This window comes from Moschus berezovskii, chromosome 8, assembly GCF_049115385.1.
Source record: "Moschus berezovskii isolate FMDL1 chromosome 8, NW_MosBer_1.0, whole genome shotgun sequence".
NCBI lineage: Eukaryota > Metazoa > Chordata > Mammalia > Artiodactyla > Moschidae > Moschus > Moschus berezovskii.
In genome coordinates this window covers 92637712-92657638 of record NC_142467.1, presented here as the reverse complement: position 1 = coordinate 92657638, position 19927 = coordinate 92637712, and the positions used below count along the sequence as shown (strand labels likewise).

At 59.4% G+C, this 19927-nt stretch overlaps 1 protein-coding gene across 2 annotated transcripts; it reads right to left on the bottom strand.

Annotated features, from left to right (window-relative positions):
- Positions 1 to 5824: 5824 nt before the first annotated feature.
- NCLN (nicalin) lies at positions 5825 to 19409 on the bottom strand. Of its 2 annotated transcripts, none has more exons than XM_055430442.2 (15): positions 19061 to 19409; positions 13887 to 14077; positions 13651 to 13795; positions 12734 to 12828; positions 11824 to 11904; positions 11431 to 11534; positions 10472 to 10560; positions 10249 to 10388; positions 9842 to 10020; positions 8801 to 8888; positions 8668 to 8706; positions 8417 to 8580; positions 7467 to 7520; positions 7297 to 7375; positions 5825 to 7203 (listed from the first exon to the last, which is right to left on the bottom strand). In XM_055430442.2, exons 1-15 carry the CDS (start codon positions 19242 to 19244, stop codon positions 7147 to 7149), a joined length of 1689 nt encoding a protein of 562 aa, XP_055286417.1. In that variant the 5' UTR covers positions 19245 to 19409; the 3' UTR covers positions 5825 to 7146. The 2 variants fall into 2 exon arrangements, with proteins under 2 accessions (XP_055286417.1, XP_055286418.1); XM_055430443.2 differs by having other exon boundaries at positions 8417 to 8577; positions 19061 to 19408.
- Positions 19410 to 19927: the final 518 nt, after the last annotated feature.

The following is a 19927-nucleotide window of genomic DNA, read 5'->3' as shown; positions in this document are numbered from 1 at the left end:
GCTGATGTGAACAGGTAAGGTTCCCACCTTGGCTTACCTCGGCAGAGGGGCCAGACTGGGATCAGGGGGGCAAAGTCCAGGCTGCACCACCCCTCAGATGTGCAGGAGACCACCTGGGCGGGCATTCTGTTGAAAACGCAGAACCGCCCCCAACCCCGTGGGTCTGATGAGGGGCATGGGACTCTATTTCAAACCAGTCTCCAAATGAGGGGCAGCAAAGGTGTGAGGAGACACCCACTGTGTCCCCGTCTTGACATCTGCAGACAAGACTCTCACTTCACAGGGTGTGGGTTCATTTCACAGGGCGTGGACATGACGAGGACTGAGCCCGGGAAGGGAAACGTCCTTTCTGGGTCCTGGTCTTGCCGCCCTTGCTTTGGGGGTTCATCCGGTGGTGGTAGGAGGGCCAGCCGGTGGGACTGGGGCCCAGCCTGGAGCGCCAGTGCCAGCGGTCTCTGCACTGCCAGCCCAAGTGTCTTCCTGGGTGAAGATCAGCCATGCCCTGTCCCCTTGGACCCTGTGTCCTTTGGCCTCATCCCTTCAGCGCCCCCAAGACCTTCACTGTCCAGGCTGTGTACACCTCCTCTGGCACATCCCCAGAGATTGAAATGTCCCCACCTGACAGGGCTTAGGGGCTCGGGATGTGTCCCTCAGAAACACTGTACTGCAGTCCCCACCCGCCCCAGATGCCTCCCGCCTTCACACACCTAAGGACACAAGGCACCTGGGGCTGTCCAGGGCTCAGTGCCCCCAGCCCCACTGCCCTCCCTCTGCTGGGGGGGAACTGCCCGTCCGCCTTCCTGCAGGGACCCCCGGATCCTCCCTGAACCTCGCCATTTGGCTTCAGGGATGGGAAAAGGTTTTTCATTGAGCCAACCCCTCGCTGCCCCCTCTCTCAGCAAACCACACTCCCTGGACACAGCCAGCGGGAGGGGAATCTGAAACACAACTCCGTCACCCCCTGAGCAAATCTCTCCCCTGTGGGGAGGTGGGGGAAGGAGAGGAGGGGCTGGAGATGAGTAGGGACCCAGCCATGTGCCTCTCAGTGGCCACGGTCCCTTCCCCCATCCCTCCTCTGCTGCGGCCCCACTCCTTTGGCCCTAAGAGTGGACACCTGCCCCTCAGGGCTTCTTCCTGTGGGACTCTGAGCCTGGGAACAAGAGGGCCTGGGTGTTGAACCAGGGAGTTTGTCAGAGGATCTTCCCCCTCCCCAAGTTAGAATGAGAAAGAGATGAATAAATGCTCTTTTCTGAATGAGTTAGCCTCACTGTGTTTCTGTAACTCGCCATCAAAACGGCATGAGAGTCTATATTGCAGGATTCCATTTCTGTGAAATGTTCAGAACAGGCAGAATCCAGAGAGACATACAGTGGGTTTGTGGTTACCAGGGGCTGGGCTAGAGGCTGGGGGGTGACTGCTCATGAGGGCAGGGTTTCCTTTCAGGAGTGGGATAGGATGTTCTGGAATTAGATAGAGCTGACAGATACACAGCTGAATGGACTAAAACCTACTGAACTATACACAATGAGATGGCAAATGTTACGGTGTGTGACTGTATCTCAATAAGACTTAAAAAAATAAAAATAAAAAAGGTGGGGAGACTTCCCTGGTGGTCCAGGGGTTAAGACTCTGCACTCCCACTGTGGGGCCATGCGTTCAATCCCCAGGATCCCACATGCTGCAGGACGTGGCCAAATAATAAAAATATATTTTTTTAAAAAGTGACTGCCAGCAGCATCCTGTTGCCAAGGGACCTTAAAGGCAAGATACTTCTTTTGCCCAGATACCATTTTGTCCTCTGCAAACTGGACACAGAAGCAGATATGTGGTCCTGACCTGTGCCTTTAGGAGAGGAATGGAAGGAGGGTCCCTGCTTGGGCACCAGGTCCCGGTGGTTTCAAGCAGGAACTGTCAGTGGTTGCCGACCCTGGGACTAAAGGATCAACCCACAACTTGCTCATTAATCACAAAGGGGGAACAGCGACTCTCTTGTGAGATACCCAGCAGACACATCGCCCTGAGCTCAGCAATGACACCCCCACTTCATTCCTGGCTCCTGTACCAGCGCCCCCTGCACACCTGCTCCTCCTCACCTTTAACTATTTTCTGGACCTTCTGTAGGTCAAATACTGATTAAAATTATCAATAACTCTCAGAACTGAGGCTGAAATGTCAAAAGAAGCCAAGGATGTGTGTGTGTATGTGTTAGTCACTCAATCGTGTCCAACTCTTTGCAGCCCATGGATTGTAGCCTGCCAGGCTTCTCTATCCGTGGAATTCTCCAGGCAAGACTACTGGAGTGGGTAGCCTCTCCATTCTCCAGGGGATCTTCCCGAACCAGGGATCGAACCTGGGTCTCCTACATTGCAGTTAGACTCTTTACCATCTGAGCCACTCAGGAAGCTCCTGAACTGAGGCTGAAATGTCCAAAGAAGCCCAGGACGTGTGTCCCCTGCAAAAGGACTGCACCGCCAGTCTGCCCTGGTAGCTGCCAGATGAGTCCCATGGTGAGAAAGGGGAGAAACCAGAGGGCAGACTTTGGGGGGCTGTGGACTTCTCCCAGAAAGAGCCAGAACAGTAAGCACTTGAGGGTTTGTGGGCCCTGCAGTGAGAAAACAGCTGAGGGTGATTCACAGCTGGGTTGGTCTGGTTGTGACCGTGTGCCAATAAAGCTTTATTTACAAAGATGGGCAGTGGGCCAGACACAGTCAAGGGCCACAGTTCTCTGGCATCTGGTTAAACACACTCCCTCCTGAGAGGCACCTATGAAGGCTTGTGATGGTATGAACATCAGCAGGGCGCCAGTAGATAAGCCGTGGTATCTTCTTAGTACAGAATACTACACAGCAGGGAAAAGGAGCATGGAGTCTAAGTGAGAGATACCAAAGCAAGAGTTAATGCAAGAGAAGGACAGTACAACGTGACCCACAGGTGTGTAGGCCACACACAAGCGAAGCTGAATATTGTGTACATATCCATAAACCAGACGCTTTCTCCTTGTAAGGAAAACTATGACAAATCTAGACAGTGTATTAAAAAGCAGAGGCATCACTTTGCCAATAAAGGTCCGTCTAGTCAAAGCTATGGTTTTTCCAGCAGTCATGTACAGGTGTGAGAGCTGGACTATAAAGAAGGCTGAATGCCGAAGAATTGATGCTTTTGAACTGTGGTGTTGGAGAAGACTCTTGAGAGTTCCTTGGACTGCAAGGAGATCAAACCAGCCAATCCAAAAGAAAATCAACCCTGAATATTCATTGGAAGGACTGATGCTGAAGCTGAAACTCCAATAGTTTAGCCACCTGATATGAAGGGCCAATTCATTGGAAAAGACCCTGATCCTGGGAAAGATTAAAGGCAGAAGAAGGGGACAACAGAGGATGAGATGGTTAGATAGCATCATTGATTCAATTCAATGGACATGAATTTGAGCAAACTCTGGGAGACAGTGGAGGACAGAGGAGGCTGGTGTGCTGCAGTCCATGGGGTTGCAGAGTTGGACATGACTGAGCGACTGAACAACATAACCATACACACAGAGACGTTTTTAAGAGTGAGAAAGTTACAGACAGTGGGAGATGCCTCTGTGCAGAGAGAGCAAGGTGGTTTCACCAGATGCTCTTCCTGTTTTATAGCCTTAAAACACAGACCCTGGAAAGAGATTGATGCCACTGGGGTCCCAGTAGGGGATTGCACCTTTGCCCAAATCGTTTGCTGCTGCCCAGGGTTGATGGGGACCTGCAGTCATGCTCACTGGTGCTGAGGGAGCCCACAGAACAGGGTCATCTTCACAATTGTCCCCTGGGAGTCAGTGGCCTTGCGCAGCCCTCCTCCTCTGCCCTTCCCTCCCCACAGCTTCCCATCACACTGACAGCAGGAAGGAAATGCCCACCAATTCCCCAGGGGCCTCTTGTGCTCCACCTCCTTCCTCTCTCCCCTTCCATCTCTGCCCCACCCACACAGGCCCCCTCCTCACGGCTCCTGCAACTCGCCAGGCCTGGTCCTGCCCCAGTGCCTTTGCACAGGCTGTGCACTCTGCTTGGACCACCATCCTGGATTTCCATATGGCTGAGTCCCTCCTGTCACTCTGATTTCACTCAAAAGCCTGCTCATGTCCACCTGGGAGGTTTGTTTTTACTCCAGTGGACCGCGGGCCCCAGAGTCTCTGCGTGGCAGCTGCATCTGTATGCCCAGCAGGGCACCTGGCACGTGCTGGGGCAATACTGGCTGACTCCACAGTTGAATGAGACTGGATGCCCTCTGCAGTGGCGGAACCAGAGGGCACCTGGGGACAAGGAGGCCACAGGGAGGGGTCGCGGGTGGAAGCCAGGAGGGGCGCTGAGGGCCATGCATACACGCCTTCCATCCAGGGTGGACACGATGGGGAGACACCAGCACATATGGAATGGCAGCTGTCTGCCTGCCGCTTTTGTGGTTTTCATGTTTTTGGTATAATGGGAACAGTTCCGTGGAAAAGGAAGAGGAAGTTAACAGCCTGTGTTGAAATAAGGGGAGGGGCCGGCTTTTCCCCTGAAACGTGGGAAGTTTTACCTGAATCCGAGCTGGGGCCAGAGCCACCTTCCAGCCTCAAGGTCGTGGTGTGGGGGACATGAGGGTCTGAGAAGAAGCGACAGTGACGTTGAACCTTAAGATGGGAGTCACTATGGAGACTTGAGCAGCTCTGTGGTCAGGCCCACGCATGGTCCAGAAACAGCCTTCAAGCCCCTCCTCTGGGTCCAGGGAGCCCAGCCCCCTTCTCCCCTTCTGTGTCCCCCCACCTGGACAAGCATAGCCCCTCGACCTGCTGGGGGTACCCACTCCCAGTCGGTCTTCCCCAAAGCTGCCACCAGAGGGCGCCCGTGAGCATCTGAGTCCAACCCCTCCTCTGCCCACAGCTCCCCCAAGGTTCCCAACTCCCTGGGGTCAAGGATCTCACAGCCCTCTTTCTTGGCTGAAGCTGTGCAGTTCAAACCACACCCCCTGCGCCGCCTACCTCCCCCAGGCTTCCTCTCCCCACTGCACACGTCTCTGTACTCTTTTCTCTGCTCCCCCAAACCAAAGACCCTGATGCAGGGACCCTGACACAAAGGCACTGAGAACGGTGCAGGCAGGCAGAAGCCAACAGGGACAGGCCCCAGATCAGGGGTCCCCCACAGTGAAGCCCAGGAAGCAGGCGGACCCCTCGGGAGTTCCCAGGCCCAGGAAACGGAGCCCGATGCTGGAACCCCAGTGTGGAGCTACACCAGGCACCCCAATGACTGGCCAGGGCTTCCCCAAAGCCTGGGCTGGGGCTGGGGCTGGCCAGTGGGCTTGACCTTCATACAGCCATCACCCTTCCACCCATATCAGGTTGAATGGTGTCCTTCCAAATTCACAACCAAGCAAAACTTCAGAACGTGTCCTTCTGTGGAAACAGGGCACCTGCAGGTGGAGTGAGTTGGCATGCTGGCTGGAGCAGGATACACCCTAAACCCAAAGACGGACGCATGCTTATGAGACATCAAGAGATGGCCATGCGACCCTGAGGCCAGGAGCCGGGGGACACACGGGACCCTAGCCCTCACTGCCTCCAGGCCTGGGGTGTAATGGATCCCAGCTGTATTGTGGTACGCCACCCCCCACCATGATCTATCAGCTCTGAGCTGGCTGTCACCTTCACGTTGCCATGGGGTGGGTGGTGGTCCCAGCTAGGGGCAGGAAGGACACCGACTCTGTTCTTTATGCAGGCACGAGGCTCTCCCCACAACCGTCCCCCCAAGAAATGCATAAAACCCTCAGGGGATCTGCCCAGACCCTGAGGCCCCAGCCCCGACAGGACACGAGATGCTGTGGTTTGTTATGGCTTTATTTCTCATTGTCTGGCCGCATCCCACAAGCAGCCTGAACTCCACCTAGTCAGTGGCCCTGACCATGCCCCCCAGGGAGGAAGGACACTCACTCGGCATCCCCAGCCAGTCCCTGGCTCACACATTGACACCCGAAGAAGGGTGAGCCGCCAGCACACGCCTGCCCCTCCCAGGCCTGCCAGATAGTCACCTGTTCCCTCCAGTGGGCGGTAGGTGGCTTCGGGAGGGAGCCAGCCCCCAGCCCCTCCGAATCGAAAGGCTGGCGAGCGTTCCCTGGTGGCCAGTAGGGCCCTGGAGTCCCTCCTCCTGGATCCTGAGTCCCCAGCACTCGACAAGTCACTGATTATATTGCTAATGAATGGGTACACCTGGGTCTCCCTGAGGTCACTCCCAGCCCTGCTCGCCTCCCCCACTTCACCCCTTCCCAGGGGCTAAGGCCTGGACCTGCCCCTCCAGGTCCCAGAAGAGCTCCCCTGTGGTCACGTCCCCTCCGGGGACATGGGGAAACACGCTCCTCCTGAGTGCAACCTCCTCCGTGCAGATGAGGAAACCGAGGCCCTGGGACAGGTGCAGAGGGGCTGCCTCAGCCCCCAGGGCTCCGCAGGAGAACAGGCTGAGCAGGAGCCCCAAGGACTCGGAGGAGGGCGGGGCCAGGTGGGCGGGGCTCCCGGGCAGCGGGCGGGGCAGAGGAACCCAGAGGCAGGGTGAGAGGGCAGACAGGGAGGGTGCCAGGGAGGGTGCCGGGTGTCCAGGGGCTTCAGGGAATCCAGAGGCCGCCCCCTGAGCGGGAGGGGCTGGAACCCGGAGACCCAGAGGCCCTAGGCACACTCTCCAGACAGGAAAGAAGGGAGAGCCCCAGTTACTGGAGCACGTGGGAGTGGGGGTGGGGGGTGCTCGGGGAATGCGGAGGGCAGCCTCGAGGTCAGAACAGAGCCAGCGTGGTGGAGGGCAGGGGGTTTGGGGGGTGGCCTGGCCCGACTTCCTTGGCCTGCGACTGCCAGGTCCAGGTCAGCGTCTTAGGTGGGGGGAAAAGCTGGGCGCGTTTCCTCTTTCCTGGCCATGGCTTATACCCCAGGGCCATGGGGCCGTCTCCAGGGTGGGGGGCTCATCCACACATTTGTCCCCGAGTCTGTGGCCTGGCCCCAGACCTCCACCGACGCTCCTCCAGGGGAGCACAAAGGACAAAAAAAGAGAAAGAAGCCCCCAAGTCCTCAAGAGCAACACAGAAAAGCTCTGTAATTCAAGGTTTCGGCCACCGAGGGGGAGGCACTGCCCTCCAGGTGAGGCGGGGATGGCAGCCCGGTCACTGCGTCTTCGCCTTCAGCAGTCTCTGAACTGTTTTGTATAAGAGGTCGAAGTGCTGGGGGTGGTGGGAGGACTCCAGTGAGACCAGGGGAAAAGGGCCACCCATTGGGCTCCCACAAGGACCCGCCTCCCACCGCCCGCTGCTTACCTGGACTGCCGTGTAGGCCATCCCGAGGTAGGCACCAATGCAGACGGCCAGGAGCAGGTCAAAGATGGCTGGCTTGACCCTGGGGAAGGAAGGGGGCGGTGGGGTCGGTCAGCCAGCTGCTCCCAGCTGTCCCGAGGCCCCAGGCCCCTGGGCGGTGACAGGGCGCTCACCTGTAGGCGTTCATCACCTGCTTCAGCTGGTCGTAGAAGACAAACTCGGGGTCCCTGGCAAGAGAGCACTTGCTCAGCAGGCTCACCCTGACATCAGAGCCACCCGAAGTCCCACTAGCCCAGGAACACAGGAGGGGGGAGGACCCTGGGTATGTGTCTGCAGGGGGTTGCCACTGTCTGTCCTAAGGAAGGACGTCCTTTATTCTGAACTAACATCTTTTCTATGGCTTTCTGGGCCAACAATTCTCTAAGAACAAAGTGTGGTGACTGTGGAAATGCTCTGGTCTGGTTTCTATAGAGGGAGAAGGATCACAGCTGAGGACTCAGAAGCCCCAGCTCCACAGCTGTGGGTCCACTGTGACCCTCAGTTTCTTCTTCTGTTCAAGAGCTGTCTCCCTGGAGTACCACAAATTGGGAGGAAGATGGAGAGCCAGTGAGTGGCACTGAGCTGTCTGTGGAGGAAGAGGGGTGTCTCCTGCCTGAGGGTCCCCCAGGCACCCTTCCTCAGTCCTCATTCATCCCAACCAGGGAACGTGGGAGCATCAAACAGAAAGACAAAGCCCAGGAGGCCTGCAGTGGGCAGGACCATTCTGAGGGCAGGAGGGGGCCAGGGGTATCAGTCGCCTGAGGCCCAGGGCACAGAAGGATCACCGAGGGTAGGCAGGGGTACAGGGCTGCCAGATAAAACACGGGGCTTCAGTTCCGTGAGGACTGAAGATAAAGACGACACGGCAGTTCAGTGTAAGTATCCCAGACACCACATGAGAGGTACTTATGCTGGGATAGTTCGTGGTTCACCTGGAGCTCAGTTTAATAGGTGCCTGCACTGCTCACTCATCCTATTACGTTTCACCGTGAGTTTCCCTTTGCTCCATCTGGGGCCAGTGTGTGGCAGGGAGACCCTGGAAGGGCCCTCTGCCAGCTGGGGCAAGGGCTGCGCCTGGTCTCACCGCTTGTCGGCCTTGACGTGGTGCGGCTTGACCTCCTTCAGGTAGCGACCGAGGTAGTGCTCCAGCGTGCTGAGGAACGTGCCGTCCTTGTCCACGAGTTGGGCGGCGCGGGGCTGGGTGGTCAGCCAGTCCATCACCGAGTCCAGCTGCTCCTGCTGGATCTGCTGCGGTGACGCGACGGTGGTCACAGGACCCCCACACACACTCCCACCACGCCCCCGAGCCCACCCACCCGCCGGCCAGGCCATTACCATCTGCTCCGTGAAGACCGGCATGTCCGGGGGTGTCCCCTGCAGAGAGAGGCGGGCCGGGGCTGAGCTCAGACCCCCTGCGGGGCTGGCGGAGGGGGCAGAGAGGGCGGCTCACGGGTGGCCGGGGCCTCACCTTCTCTGTCAAGTTGTAGATGACACGGGTCAAGGCCTCAGCGATGAGCCTCGTGTTTCGGGTAAGGGTTTTCGAGTCAACCCGGGACCTTCGAGGACAGATTTTATTTATTCACTTATCTTTATTTATTTAATTAGAGGCTAATTACTTTACAATACATCACCATGAATCAGTCACAGCTGTACATGTGTCCCCCGCCATCCTGAACTCCCCTCCCACCCTCCTTAGAGGACAGATTTTAAAAACATACATATTTGGAAGTGGCGTCAATCACCCAAAACCAAGAATGATCACATATGTATCTGATGATGAAAAGACAGAAAAAACAAAAGCCTTCCCAGCGGATGGTCCCCCACCCCACACCTCGGGCTCCTCTGTGTGTCAGGCCCACCCCTCACGGGGCTGCCCCGGGTGCCCAGCTGAGCCCTGAGGATGCCCATGGGCCTCAGTGACCAGACAGCTCTGGGCCCGTGTGCTCCTCCAGAACCTGGGGGTATTGGGGGGGGGGGTGTGGTCAGGACATCTGCTGCCACCGGCTGCCGAGGGCAGAGCTGAGGTAACGCCCTGTAGAAGGGCTACGGTGTCCCCCACACCCACGGCTGACCAAACCCCGGGATGGGACCCGAACTGGCAGCAGGGTATCCACAGATGTGACTGGTTAATATGCAGTCACAATGGAGCAGAGGGTCCTGAAGTCCATGGTTCTGTCCTCATAAGGAGGGGAGCCTGGACACAGGCACGGGGAGGGGACCCATGACAACGGAGTCAAGGATGGCAGCACAGCCACAAGCCCAGGGTCAGCGAGGGCTGAAGCCACACAGGACCAGAGGAGTGGCGCTTCAAAGGCGACACATCCTGACCCGAGTGGGTGTGGGGTGCAGGCTTCCGGGGAGGCAGGGTGAGGTGGCGGCCACTGGCTCTCGCAGCACCCCGCCCCATCAATTTTTCCCTCTCTTCACCTGGCTCATGTCCCTCAGTTCTGGGGCCACCTCCTCCAGGAAGCCTGATGGGCTCAATCCGATGGGGGTGGGGGGCTCTCACCTCACGTCCATGATGCTGCTGCGCTGGCCATCACGGTGGCTCTCCAGGTGAGACAGGGTGAAGGCAGGCAGCCGGCGGATGGCGAAGCGCTCGTGCTCCCAGGCCAGGATATCCTCGGCCAGGTTGATCTTCTTGTGCACCATGGAGAACCGCACCTCGGGAAACTGGTGGGCGGCCACCTGCGAGGGGAGCCATGAGGCTCTGCCCGGTGCCCATGTGCCAGGCCCTGGCTTCACTGGCCTCTGTAGAGGTGGCCCCTGCCGCCCAATGGATCCCCAGTCCCTCCCCGAACCTCCTGCTTCTGGAACCTGAGGAGAAGCCCACCTGCCCGCCGGAAACCCAACTGAGGCCCCAGGGTTTACACGAGCAGCTCCCATGTCCCCGCTCAGCCCTCACGGGGTGCCTACCGTCTCGAGCTCCCGCAGGAAGGCATGCTGCAGCGTCCCCTCCCTGGGCGGCTTGGACACATGCAGGTGGAGGCTGTCCCCCCGGCCCACAGTGTCCAGGCAGAGGACGAAGGCCACGTTGTCCTGGAGCAGGCTGGAATCTGCAGGCATTGAGGGCTGGTGGGCGGGGGGTGTGGGCAGTACTGGGGGCCCAGACCCCACCCCGGCCACGGGGGCCGCTCACCTGTGTGGTCCAGGTTGTCTTCCAGCCAGCGCTTGGTGCCCTGGTAGTTAAACTTGCCTCCTCCGGAAGCAAAGAACAGGAGGTTGTACCTGGCAGGGAGGAGTGGGGCCACAGAGTTGACAGGTGGGGGAGTCCAGGCTCCCAACAAGGAGGGGATGGTCCCCCCGCTGAGTACCCAATCCCACCCTGTCCTGGCACTGCTGACATTGGGGCATCCTGAGTGCTGCGGAAGCTGGGCACATCCCTGGCCCCCACAGGTGAGTGCCAAGAGCCCCCTAGTCCTGACACCACAGACATCCCAACTTCACCCATTGTCTCCAGCGTGAGAAGGGAGGCTCCAGCGACCTCTCAGAGTGGAGAGGTGGACCATTCAGAGTGGTGCACCCACTCAGACTGGGTGGACCAACCAGGAAACAGGAAGTGATGGGAACTCAGCACCACCTTCCTGAGCAGAAGTGAAGCCAGCGGGGTGGTGAAGGACCATGTAACTGTGCCCCCACCCCAGCTGCACCCACCTCACCACAACCACGGCAGTCCTTATAAAAGAAACACAGCAAGTGTGGCCCCGCCAACAGCTTGCTCTCAACGCTCACCACCACCTGCCGCAATGGACCGTGAGCACAGTGCTTCTCAAGCCATCTCTCTGAGAGCAGGCTGGGGCCTGGAGTGTGAAGTTTGGGGAGACCCACTGGCTACTAGGGCCCTGCTCTCCCAGGGCACCGTGCTGTGTGGACAAGTGCCCCTGCGAGAGATCGCAGTGTCCAAGACGGGGAGACGCTCGTCTAAGTGGCCATAAAGATTCTGCAGGGGTTTCTGTCTCTTGCATCTGGAAGCAGCCCAGCCCCTGGTGGGATTCCCGGGGAGGGGGTAGGTGGGTGGACCTGGAGGGGCGGGGCCTGACTGAACCAACTCTGAGATCCCGGGTCAGCCAGCCCCCAGCTCCAGGCCCTGTCACTCACGCAGCATGGGTGCGCTTGTAGGTGTACAGCCTGGAGAAGAGGCGGGCGAGTTCCAGCAGCACCGAGATACCACTCCCATTGGAGTCCGCGCCGTGCGACAGCCACTGCAGGCAGGGACAGAGGGTGCGCTCACCCCACCGCCACGGGCACCACCACCCACCTCCACCCCGGCCTGTGGCCCACTCTGAACCCCACCCCCACAATCTTACCTTCGGTCATTTCCAGTCCAGCAGGGATCGCTTCCTCTCCCCTCTAACCCCCAGCTCTGCCCAAACCTGACTGATGCACCCGTGGCATGGCCCAACCGCTGCACACGTGGGAAGCTCCCCCAACCCTGCTACCCTGCAGCCTGAAGCTAGAGTCCCCAGCTGGGCAGGGAGGGCATGGACATACCGGGGCCACCCCGAAGGCATCATAGTGGGCCACGATGACGATGGTGGGCAGGTCCTCTCCACCCAGCCCAGTCAGTCGCCCCTGCAGAGACATGGGTGTGAAGGGCCTGCCCATAGGAAGCAACAGCCACCCTCACCTCGGGGGGCAGGGTTCTAGGCTCTGCCGGCTACACCGTGGGCACCAGTGGGCATGGTCACTTTCCAGTAAAACTTTATTTACAGAAACAGCAACACCAGATTCTGCTGGGGGCCAAGGTGCCAGCTCTGTTTCTCCACCTGGAAACCAGGTCTACCCTTCATAGGCTGAGCTCCGCTGATGGAGACCCCACTCGTCTATAAGACCCTGCCTGAAAGGACAGCACAGGAAGAGCCCAGGAGTCAGGGTCCTCTTGTGTAAACTGGACCTCCATCAAATCCAGCAAGGAGCAGTTGGGAAGACCTGTCCAGAGCACTGCCTAAGGGCATCAGGCGCTAAGGCCCTGCAGCTTTTACTCTCTGGATGGAGGGCTGCCCTGCAAGGAGACAGCGGAGGCCTCCTGGTGCAGGAAATGGGAACAAAACTGCTCAGAGCTTTTTTCTGGAGGGAGCAGTGATAAAACCCCACGTTTGCCCATGGAGAGAATGGAAGTGGGGGACGACTTGGGAGCTTGCTCTGGCCTGGACACCTCCTAATGGGAGATGGGTGTCTGGATTTTTCTGCACTCTGCTTTAGTTACCACCCTGAGCTCTCCTCTCTCCCAGCTTAGAGAATGTTCCAAGAAGTGGGAAGCAGGTGGCCACTCCAGGAGGCAGGGGACCGGGAAGGAGGAGGAGCTGGAGGAGCCCCACCTCCCCAGAGGCGGCCACTTGATCCCCTCGCCCAAGAAGAAGCCCCTCCCGTGGGGACAGGCAGCTAGGCGCCAAGCACTTACCTCCACGCTGGTGATGAGCCAGTCACTCACGGCCTTGCTCTGGACCCCGCTGGTGACCATCTGGAAGCCGTTGGCGGTGGCGGTGTGCAGCAGCACTGGATACAGGGCCAGGGAGGGTCAGCCTGAGCCCCATGACTGCCCTGCAGCAGCTGGGGGGGCGGGTCCCAGACCAGAACCTGGGTCCTCATCACCCCAGACTCTAAGCATTCGGTCTGAGCAAAAGCAGGACTGATCACATGGACAAAACACAATGCGATAACTGGACATGTGAACGAACCTGGGCATCCAGGACAAGGGCTGGTGAAACAGTCTCCTGGTTCCCACATGGGAACCCATGTGTGCCCTCGCTCTGCTCTGCAGGGCCATCAGGGCCCCTTCCTAAATCACAGAGGGGTGCACACTGCCTCTGACCCAGCTTTCCAAGGATCACTTGAGCAGGGACGCCAAAACTTGAGTTTCCCATCAGACAGCTCATGACCCCCAGCCCAGCCCCAAAAGTGCAGATGGAGTGAGAACAGAGATTTACAAAAAGGAAAGTTTTGTTCTCTCCAGAATCGGGAGAGGGTGTGAGCTAAAGGTCCACTTCACCTGGGGGCAGGGGCTGCCTTAAAACGCCCAGGATCTCACCCTGCCTCAAATCCTTCTGTTCTTTACACATTTAAACATTTAAAAACACAACTGTAGGGATTCCCTGGTGGCTCACTGGTAATGAATACACCCGCCAGTGCAAAGGACGAGGGTTCAATCCCTGGTCCGGGAAGATTCCTCCCTGCGGGTGGCGACTGCAAGATGGGATCTGTGATGCCTGGTGCCCCCACGGTTAAGGATGTGTTGGCTTGGAAAGGGGGAGCCCCAGAAACAGCACAGCGTGGCCTATCCACGCGCTCCCTCGCACTGTAGCAACCCCCCCAGCCCACCTTCGGCGGCAGAGGCGGAGCCCTGGGAAGCAGAGGCAGCCTGCGTCTGCTCGTAGATAGACAGCAAGGCATCGTCCTCTACAGCAAAGTACACGGGAACGATGGTCTCCATGGCCAGCATCTCAGGCTCAATCTCCATGAATTGCTGCGAGAGAGGCACGCGTTCGGTTTGCGGGGTGTGTGGGGAAAGGGGGCCCGGAGGGAGAGGGGGTACCCCGGGGCGAGGCAGGGCTCACCCGGACGACGTCCTGCGGCACGGCGGCCATGGTCCGCGGTAGGATGATGACCACGGCGCCGGCAGACTGGCGCAGGGCGCGCTGGTAGCGCTCGTACGAGAAGTCCAGCAGCCGCACGAGCACGCAGCGCCGGCTCAGCACGTCCGCGTCGATGGTGCGCGCCTCCGTGTTGAGCACCGCGTTCCGCGTGCCTGCAGGGACGTGGCCCTGAGCGGGGTGCCGGGCCCCGCCGGCCGCCAGCCCGCCTGGCACCCAGCCCAACCCCGGGGACTCGCGGGGCCTTCCAAGAACCTTCTCCCTGGGCCCACATCCCCTCCCTGCCCACATTCCTAGACAGCCCTACCGGCTGTCCCTGCTCTCTGCACGACACCCCCTGCTGCAGCCATCCCCCAGAAAGTGAGGTCCCTATCCGCTCAGCCACCCTGTGATGGCGAGGAGGCTGGTGCCCTCAACCCACCCGACAGAGGCAGCCAGGGTCTCCCCCAAGCCACCCACCCCACCCCCAGGCAAGACCCTCAGCAAGAGCACTAGGACCGGAACTCAGCTGGTCTTGCTCCCCGAGTCCTTCACCACCGGGTTCCCCACGGCTCCAGGACCCGCAGGCGGACACGTGTCAGCTGAGCAAACCCAACCCCCAGCCTCCCGCCCTGCCTAGATTGTTCCCAGACGCCCAGCACAGTTTCCCCAGCACCCGCGCCACTCCAGGATCCAGACACCAGCAGAGGGAGCCCCCAAACTAGGGGGCTGCACCTCCCCACCTCCAGGTTCCCAATGTCCTGGGGAAAACCCAAACCCTGCCCTCTCCAGGCCAACCACCACCCCCCAGCCCCCAGGTAACTAGCCCGGGGGTTCCAGGGGCACGAAGCTTGTTTACTGCAGTGTGAACCCAGCATCACCTAGCAACTACCAGTCTAGCGCGCTCAGGACATGGAATGAATGAACAAATGTTTGGTCTCCCCAAGGGCCCTCAGGAGGGCAAGCGCCAGGGTCTGTCCACTTTCTTCCACAGTCAGGGCCACACTGTCGCCTGTGGGCCATCCTGGGTGCTGCAGGGTATACAGCAGCCTCCCTGGCCCTCTCACCCTTGTTGCCAGGAGCCCCCCTAGATGTGGTAATCACAGACAACCCCAGACATAGCCCCGTGACCCCTGGGAGCAGGGCCACCCGGATTTTTCTCAAGAAAGATCCAGAGAATCAGGTAGGAAGTGAGAAGCTGCCTCCTGGCGTGGACCCTGCCTTGCTCACAAGCTTTTTTCAGGCAACTGACTCCTTCCCTCCAGAGTGGAAGGGGCAGGTTGTAACCAGGATTGTGTAGCCAAAGTGAAAGTCGCTCAGTCTTTATCTGACTCTTTGCGACCCCATGGACTGTAGCCCACCAGGCTCCTCTGTCCATGGGATTTCCCAGGCAAGAATACTAGAGTGGGTTGCCATTTTCTCCTCCAGGGGATCCTCCCAACCCAGGGATTGAACCCATGTCTCCTGCATCACAGGCAGATTCTTTACTGTCTGAGCCACCAGGGAAGCCCACTGTTCTAAGGCTGGTGTGTCCCTTCACACACAGAGCACCTCTGCCTTGAGAGCGGAAAGGGCAAGAAGCAGTGCAGACATTTGATGCAGCACATGGACTCCCGTGGTGGCACTGCCTGGGTGCACGGCCCTCGGGGCCCTCTATCCTCCCTGGACTGAGGGGAGCGGGGCTTGGACGGGCCCCCTCCACTGCTGGGGCCACCAGCATTCAGCAGGATGCTGCCGAAACTCCAGATTCTTAGGTCAGACCTCCCGGATGACAAAGGCACCCCGTGCCCAAAATGTCTCACAGGCCCTGGCTGAGCTGGGCTGCACAAAGCAAGCACACTAATTCTCCCACACTGGGGGCAGGTGTGACCCCAGGGCCTCCACCCTCAGCCCCTCACAGCAAGTGTCAAGACAACAATGCAGACAAACAGGTCTGTTTCCCCACGGGAGCCGGACCATGCTGCTTGGAGAACAGGGCGGCCGGGTGAGGTGACACTTGTGTCCTTGGAGACATACCAAGCCCCCACGAAGCCTCAGGCTCAGACCAGGGGCAGGGCCCCTCCCACCACTGCTTTGCAGGAATGCATTGGCCAGCACGAGAAGGGTCGCTTCCTACAGCCCATCCTGAGGGCCAGTCCAGGGGAGGGGACCAGAAGGACACAGAAGAGACAGTCTCCCAGGTGGGAAAGGGCAGGGCCGTCTCAGGGGCAGGGGCCAGTGAACAAGGGAGCTGGGCTGTGCACCCCAGGCAGGGGCCTCCATGCCTCTCCCCACCCCTCCGGGGCCCCTCTTCTGCTTTAGGGTGACAGGGAGCCCCCGAGGGCCTGGTAGGGGAGGGCAGCAGAGACCTTCAGGAGCCCTTGAAACTCTGAAAAGGCGGGTTGGCCCTCCCCCCACGCCCCACCTGTCCCAGCCACAGCCTTCCGGGGGTGGCTCAGATGTCACCTCAGGGTAGGGACACACAGGGCTGCCTGTGCCGACTGTGACCCGCTTTCCAGAAGGAAGAGGACAGCCAGAGAGGGAAAGGAGGTGGTGAGAGCAGAGTCAGGCTGACACCAGACCCCCAAGTGTCCCCTCAGAGGCTAAGCACCCCAAGAGCAGAGACCACCTTGGTTGACGCAAAGCTGAAGTCTGCAACGCCTGTTGGCCCTGCGTCATGATGGGCTCTGGACACCTGGATGGGAAGTTGCAGGTCCCCACTATGGGACCAGATCTGAACGGAGGTCACAGACTTTTCAATCGAAGGCCAGTTCTCTCTCCCTGCAGTGGCACTAGTCTTATGCAATGTAAAGCCACTGACTGTAGGAGTGGCGGAGTGCCAATAAAACTTTATTTACAACAAGGGGCAGAGAGCCCATCCCGGTGCCCAGCGTGGGTGCCCACGTCCCTGCCTACCAGAGCCGTTTCTGCAGGGGACCAAGTGGGATGGGCATGAGCGGCCCAGTCCAGGGAGGCTGGAGTCCGTTGTGGGAGGGCAGGGAGGCAGGCCACACCCAGGGCCCAGCTCACACCCCAGCTCAAAGAGCACACACACGCCTCTCCTGCCCAGCTGCTGGGCTGCCGGTTTCTCAAGAGGTGTGGAGAGCGGACAGGAAGTTGGGAAATGAGGTTCAGAGCAAGGGCATGAGTGATGCTGGGGACACTGCAATCAGCGATGACCCAGCAGAGCAGCTCTCAGATGCTCCACCACTGGGAGGGAGCTGGGGTTCCCTGCTCCACTGGACTATCCCACCAGCATCTCCCCGGGCAGTGGCGGGCTCCCCACATCCCTGCCAATGGGGGACACTGCCGGGTGGGACCAGGGTGGGGGTATAGATGTGTGAGCCGAGATGGGTGGGCGCCCCGTCAAGCCCCTCTGCTCATCCCTGAGCCCACTCGGTGTCTGGCAAAGATGGGGGCTGGGAAGGAGGGTGTGTGGGTGAGGGAGTCACAGGGTCAGAAAAAAGAATAGGAAGGAATCAAGGGCTGGGGGCAAAGGACTCAGAGAGAGGAGGGGAGGAGGACAGAGAGGAAGTATTGAAGATTCCGAGGGCCCACGTGGAGGACGAGGCAGACAGTGATCATGGTTGGAGTGTCAGGAAGCGCCTGTCTGGGCAAGGACAGGGGGCCATATCAACAAGCAGGCCAGTGCTGAGCAGGCAGCAAGAGACACGGGGCATCCAGGCGGCCAGATTACAGCTGCCCAAGGGGCCGGAGCAGAGCTGGGTGTGCTAGGAGAGCTCGCAGCAAGGCTCCCAGTGTGAGACAGGACGGGGGGGTGATATGGTGAGGGAAGGAACAGAGAGTTATCTGGAGAGAGCTAGGATCCCGCCAATGGAATGGCCGAATCCTCCAGACCAGGACAGAGCCACCAGTCACACGTGGCTATTCAAAATTATGATGCTGAAACGCCAAAAGTCATCCCAAAGAGCCACCTGCGACACCACTGGCACAGACCCTCTTCCCAGGGGGATGCCATCAACACACACAAACTGCCCGCTCCTTAGGGGCTCCGGGCACCCCACTGGCGAGGAGCCTGGGGTCTGCAGCCAACACTGTAACCCTGAGTTCTCCCCCTTGGCACTGCTGACAATCTGGCCCAGATAATTTTCTGAGTGAGGTTGTCCCAGGCGCAGTGAGGTGTGGGGCAGAACCCCTGGCCTGGCCCCACTAAATGCCAGGAGCCTGTCAATCAGGGGACTGGGGAGGGGAAGCCCTCTTGGGGTGGACGGGCCTTGCTTGCCGGGGGCCTAAGACACCAAGCTGGGAGAGAAATCAGAGCCCAGAAGGTTCTGGAACACCAGATACAGCAAGGCCGGGAAAAGAGAGGTCACTTTCGAAAGACTTTAACAGATGAGGGGGCAGGGCTGAGGAACAGAAGCTAGGCAGGATCCAGGCCTGGAGGCCTGAAATCCTGGGGAGAAGGAGCAGCAGGGGGGCTTCCAGGAAGCTGAGGGGTGGGTACGCTCTCAAGCAGAGAGCAGTACATGGAGTCCAACGGATTTCAGAAGCCCAAAGGCAGGAGAATTTCTGAGGAACCTAACTCATAACCTGGGACCAGGGAGGGCCTCGACATAGAGACAGGCTGGGGTGAGCGATCAGAGATCTGAGCCCTAAAGCAGGGCAGAATGTGAGCACTAGATAAAGCGCACCCGCGTGCTGAAGGGCTGTGCAGGGTTGGCCAGCTTAGCCTGGAAGAAGGGCGCTGAGAGGCTCCACTCCAAATCAAGGAGGCCCAAGGCTGGCGTTCTGTTCCAGCTGGGGACTGGGGAGAGAGAGGGGACCCAGGAGATCAGAGCAGCGACAGTGTGGCCTGTGGCTGGGAGGGAGTTCGGGGCCAGAGGGCTGTGGGAGAAAGCGCGGTGGGCCCCCGTGACACTGGACAGAGAGAGCTAGAGGCCCAGCAGCGGTCCAGAAATCCAGGCTCGGACTTGCCTGGAGCTCCGGTAAAGGGTCTGGCAGCCCAAGTGAGGTCTGCAAGCTGGACTCCTGCTGGACGTGTGGGAGAGGCAGGTCCTGAGGCCCAGGAAGTAGAGACCGAACCGCGGGAAGGGGCATCCCGGCTGGCATAGGCCGGTGCCCTAGGGAGGCGGGAGGCTGGGCGGCTGAGCTGGGGGAGACCAAGAGCCCAGGAGAAGAGCTGGGCCCAGGGGGGAGGCCAGGGGCCCGGGTCCACGCACCGTAGGGTTGCCCCTGCAGGTCGTACTGCTGCATACGGTACACGGTGAACTCGTGAGCCGCATCGGCAGCGGGCAGCGGCGGTGCGACGAGCAGCAGCACCGCGGGCAGGAAGACGATGAAGCCGAGAGGCAGGCACGACGCCTTCAGCATATTCTCCAGCACCTCGCCCGCTTCCTCCAGCATCCTGGCCGGCGGCGGGGCCGCGCGGGGTGGCGGCGGGGTCGGGACGGCGGTGGCAGTGGCTCCCGTGGACTCACCTCGGCATGGGTAGGCGCCGGGGTCCTGCGGGCGCCGCGCGGGGCAGCCCGCGCCCGCCCCGGGGTCCTGCCGGCACCGCCGAGGGCCGCCCGTCAGCCGCGCTGCCTACTGGGAGTTGTAGTCTTCCCGGCACGCGGAGCTACATGGGAGTTGTGGGCCCATTCTGTTACTCCCTAATAGAGAAAGCTGTGGTGGACTGGCTAAAGTTTCGCTTAAACTCCAAGTCAGAAAATATGGAGACTTTAAAACAAACTATTAGCAGTGTAACTTACTGAAACCCTGTCTTTGCTGTGGGAGAAAGGCGAGGGACGGGAGGAAGAGGTTGTACAGGAGGTGACCTTGCGACCCGGAAGAAAGTTAGAAATAAGGAAGAGAGGGGCGGACCTGTTGCGCTAGGACTCCTGGGAATTGTGGTCTCGAGCAAGCACAAGGGGTCATGGGAGCTGAAGTCTTCCTGACAGATGTCTGGGAAAAATCACTTAAAACTCCCAAAGAAAATAGATTTTAAATTGCCTGAGGGCAAAGACTTGTGTTTGCTTTGTGCACTGATGTATTCCTCAGAACTTGACCCAAGGCCTGGCACACAACGGGTGGGTTATATAATTTTT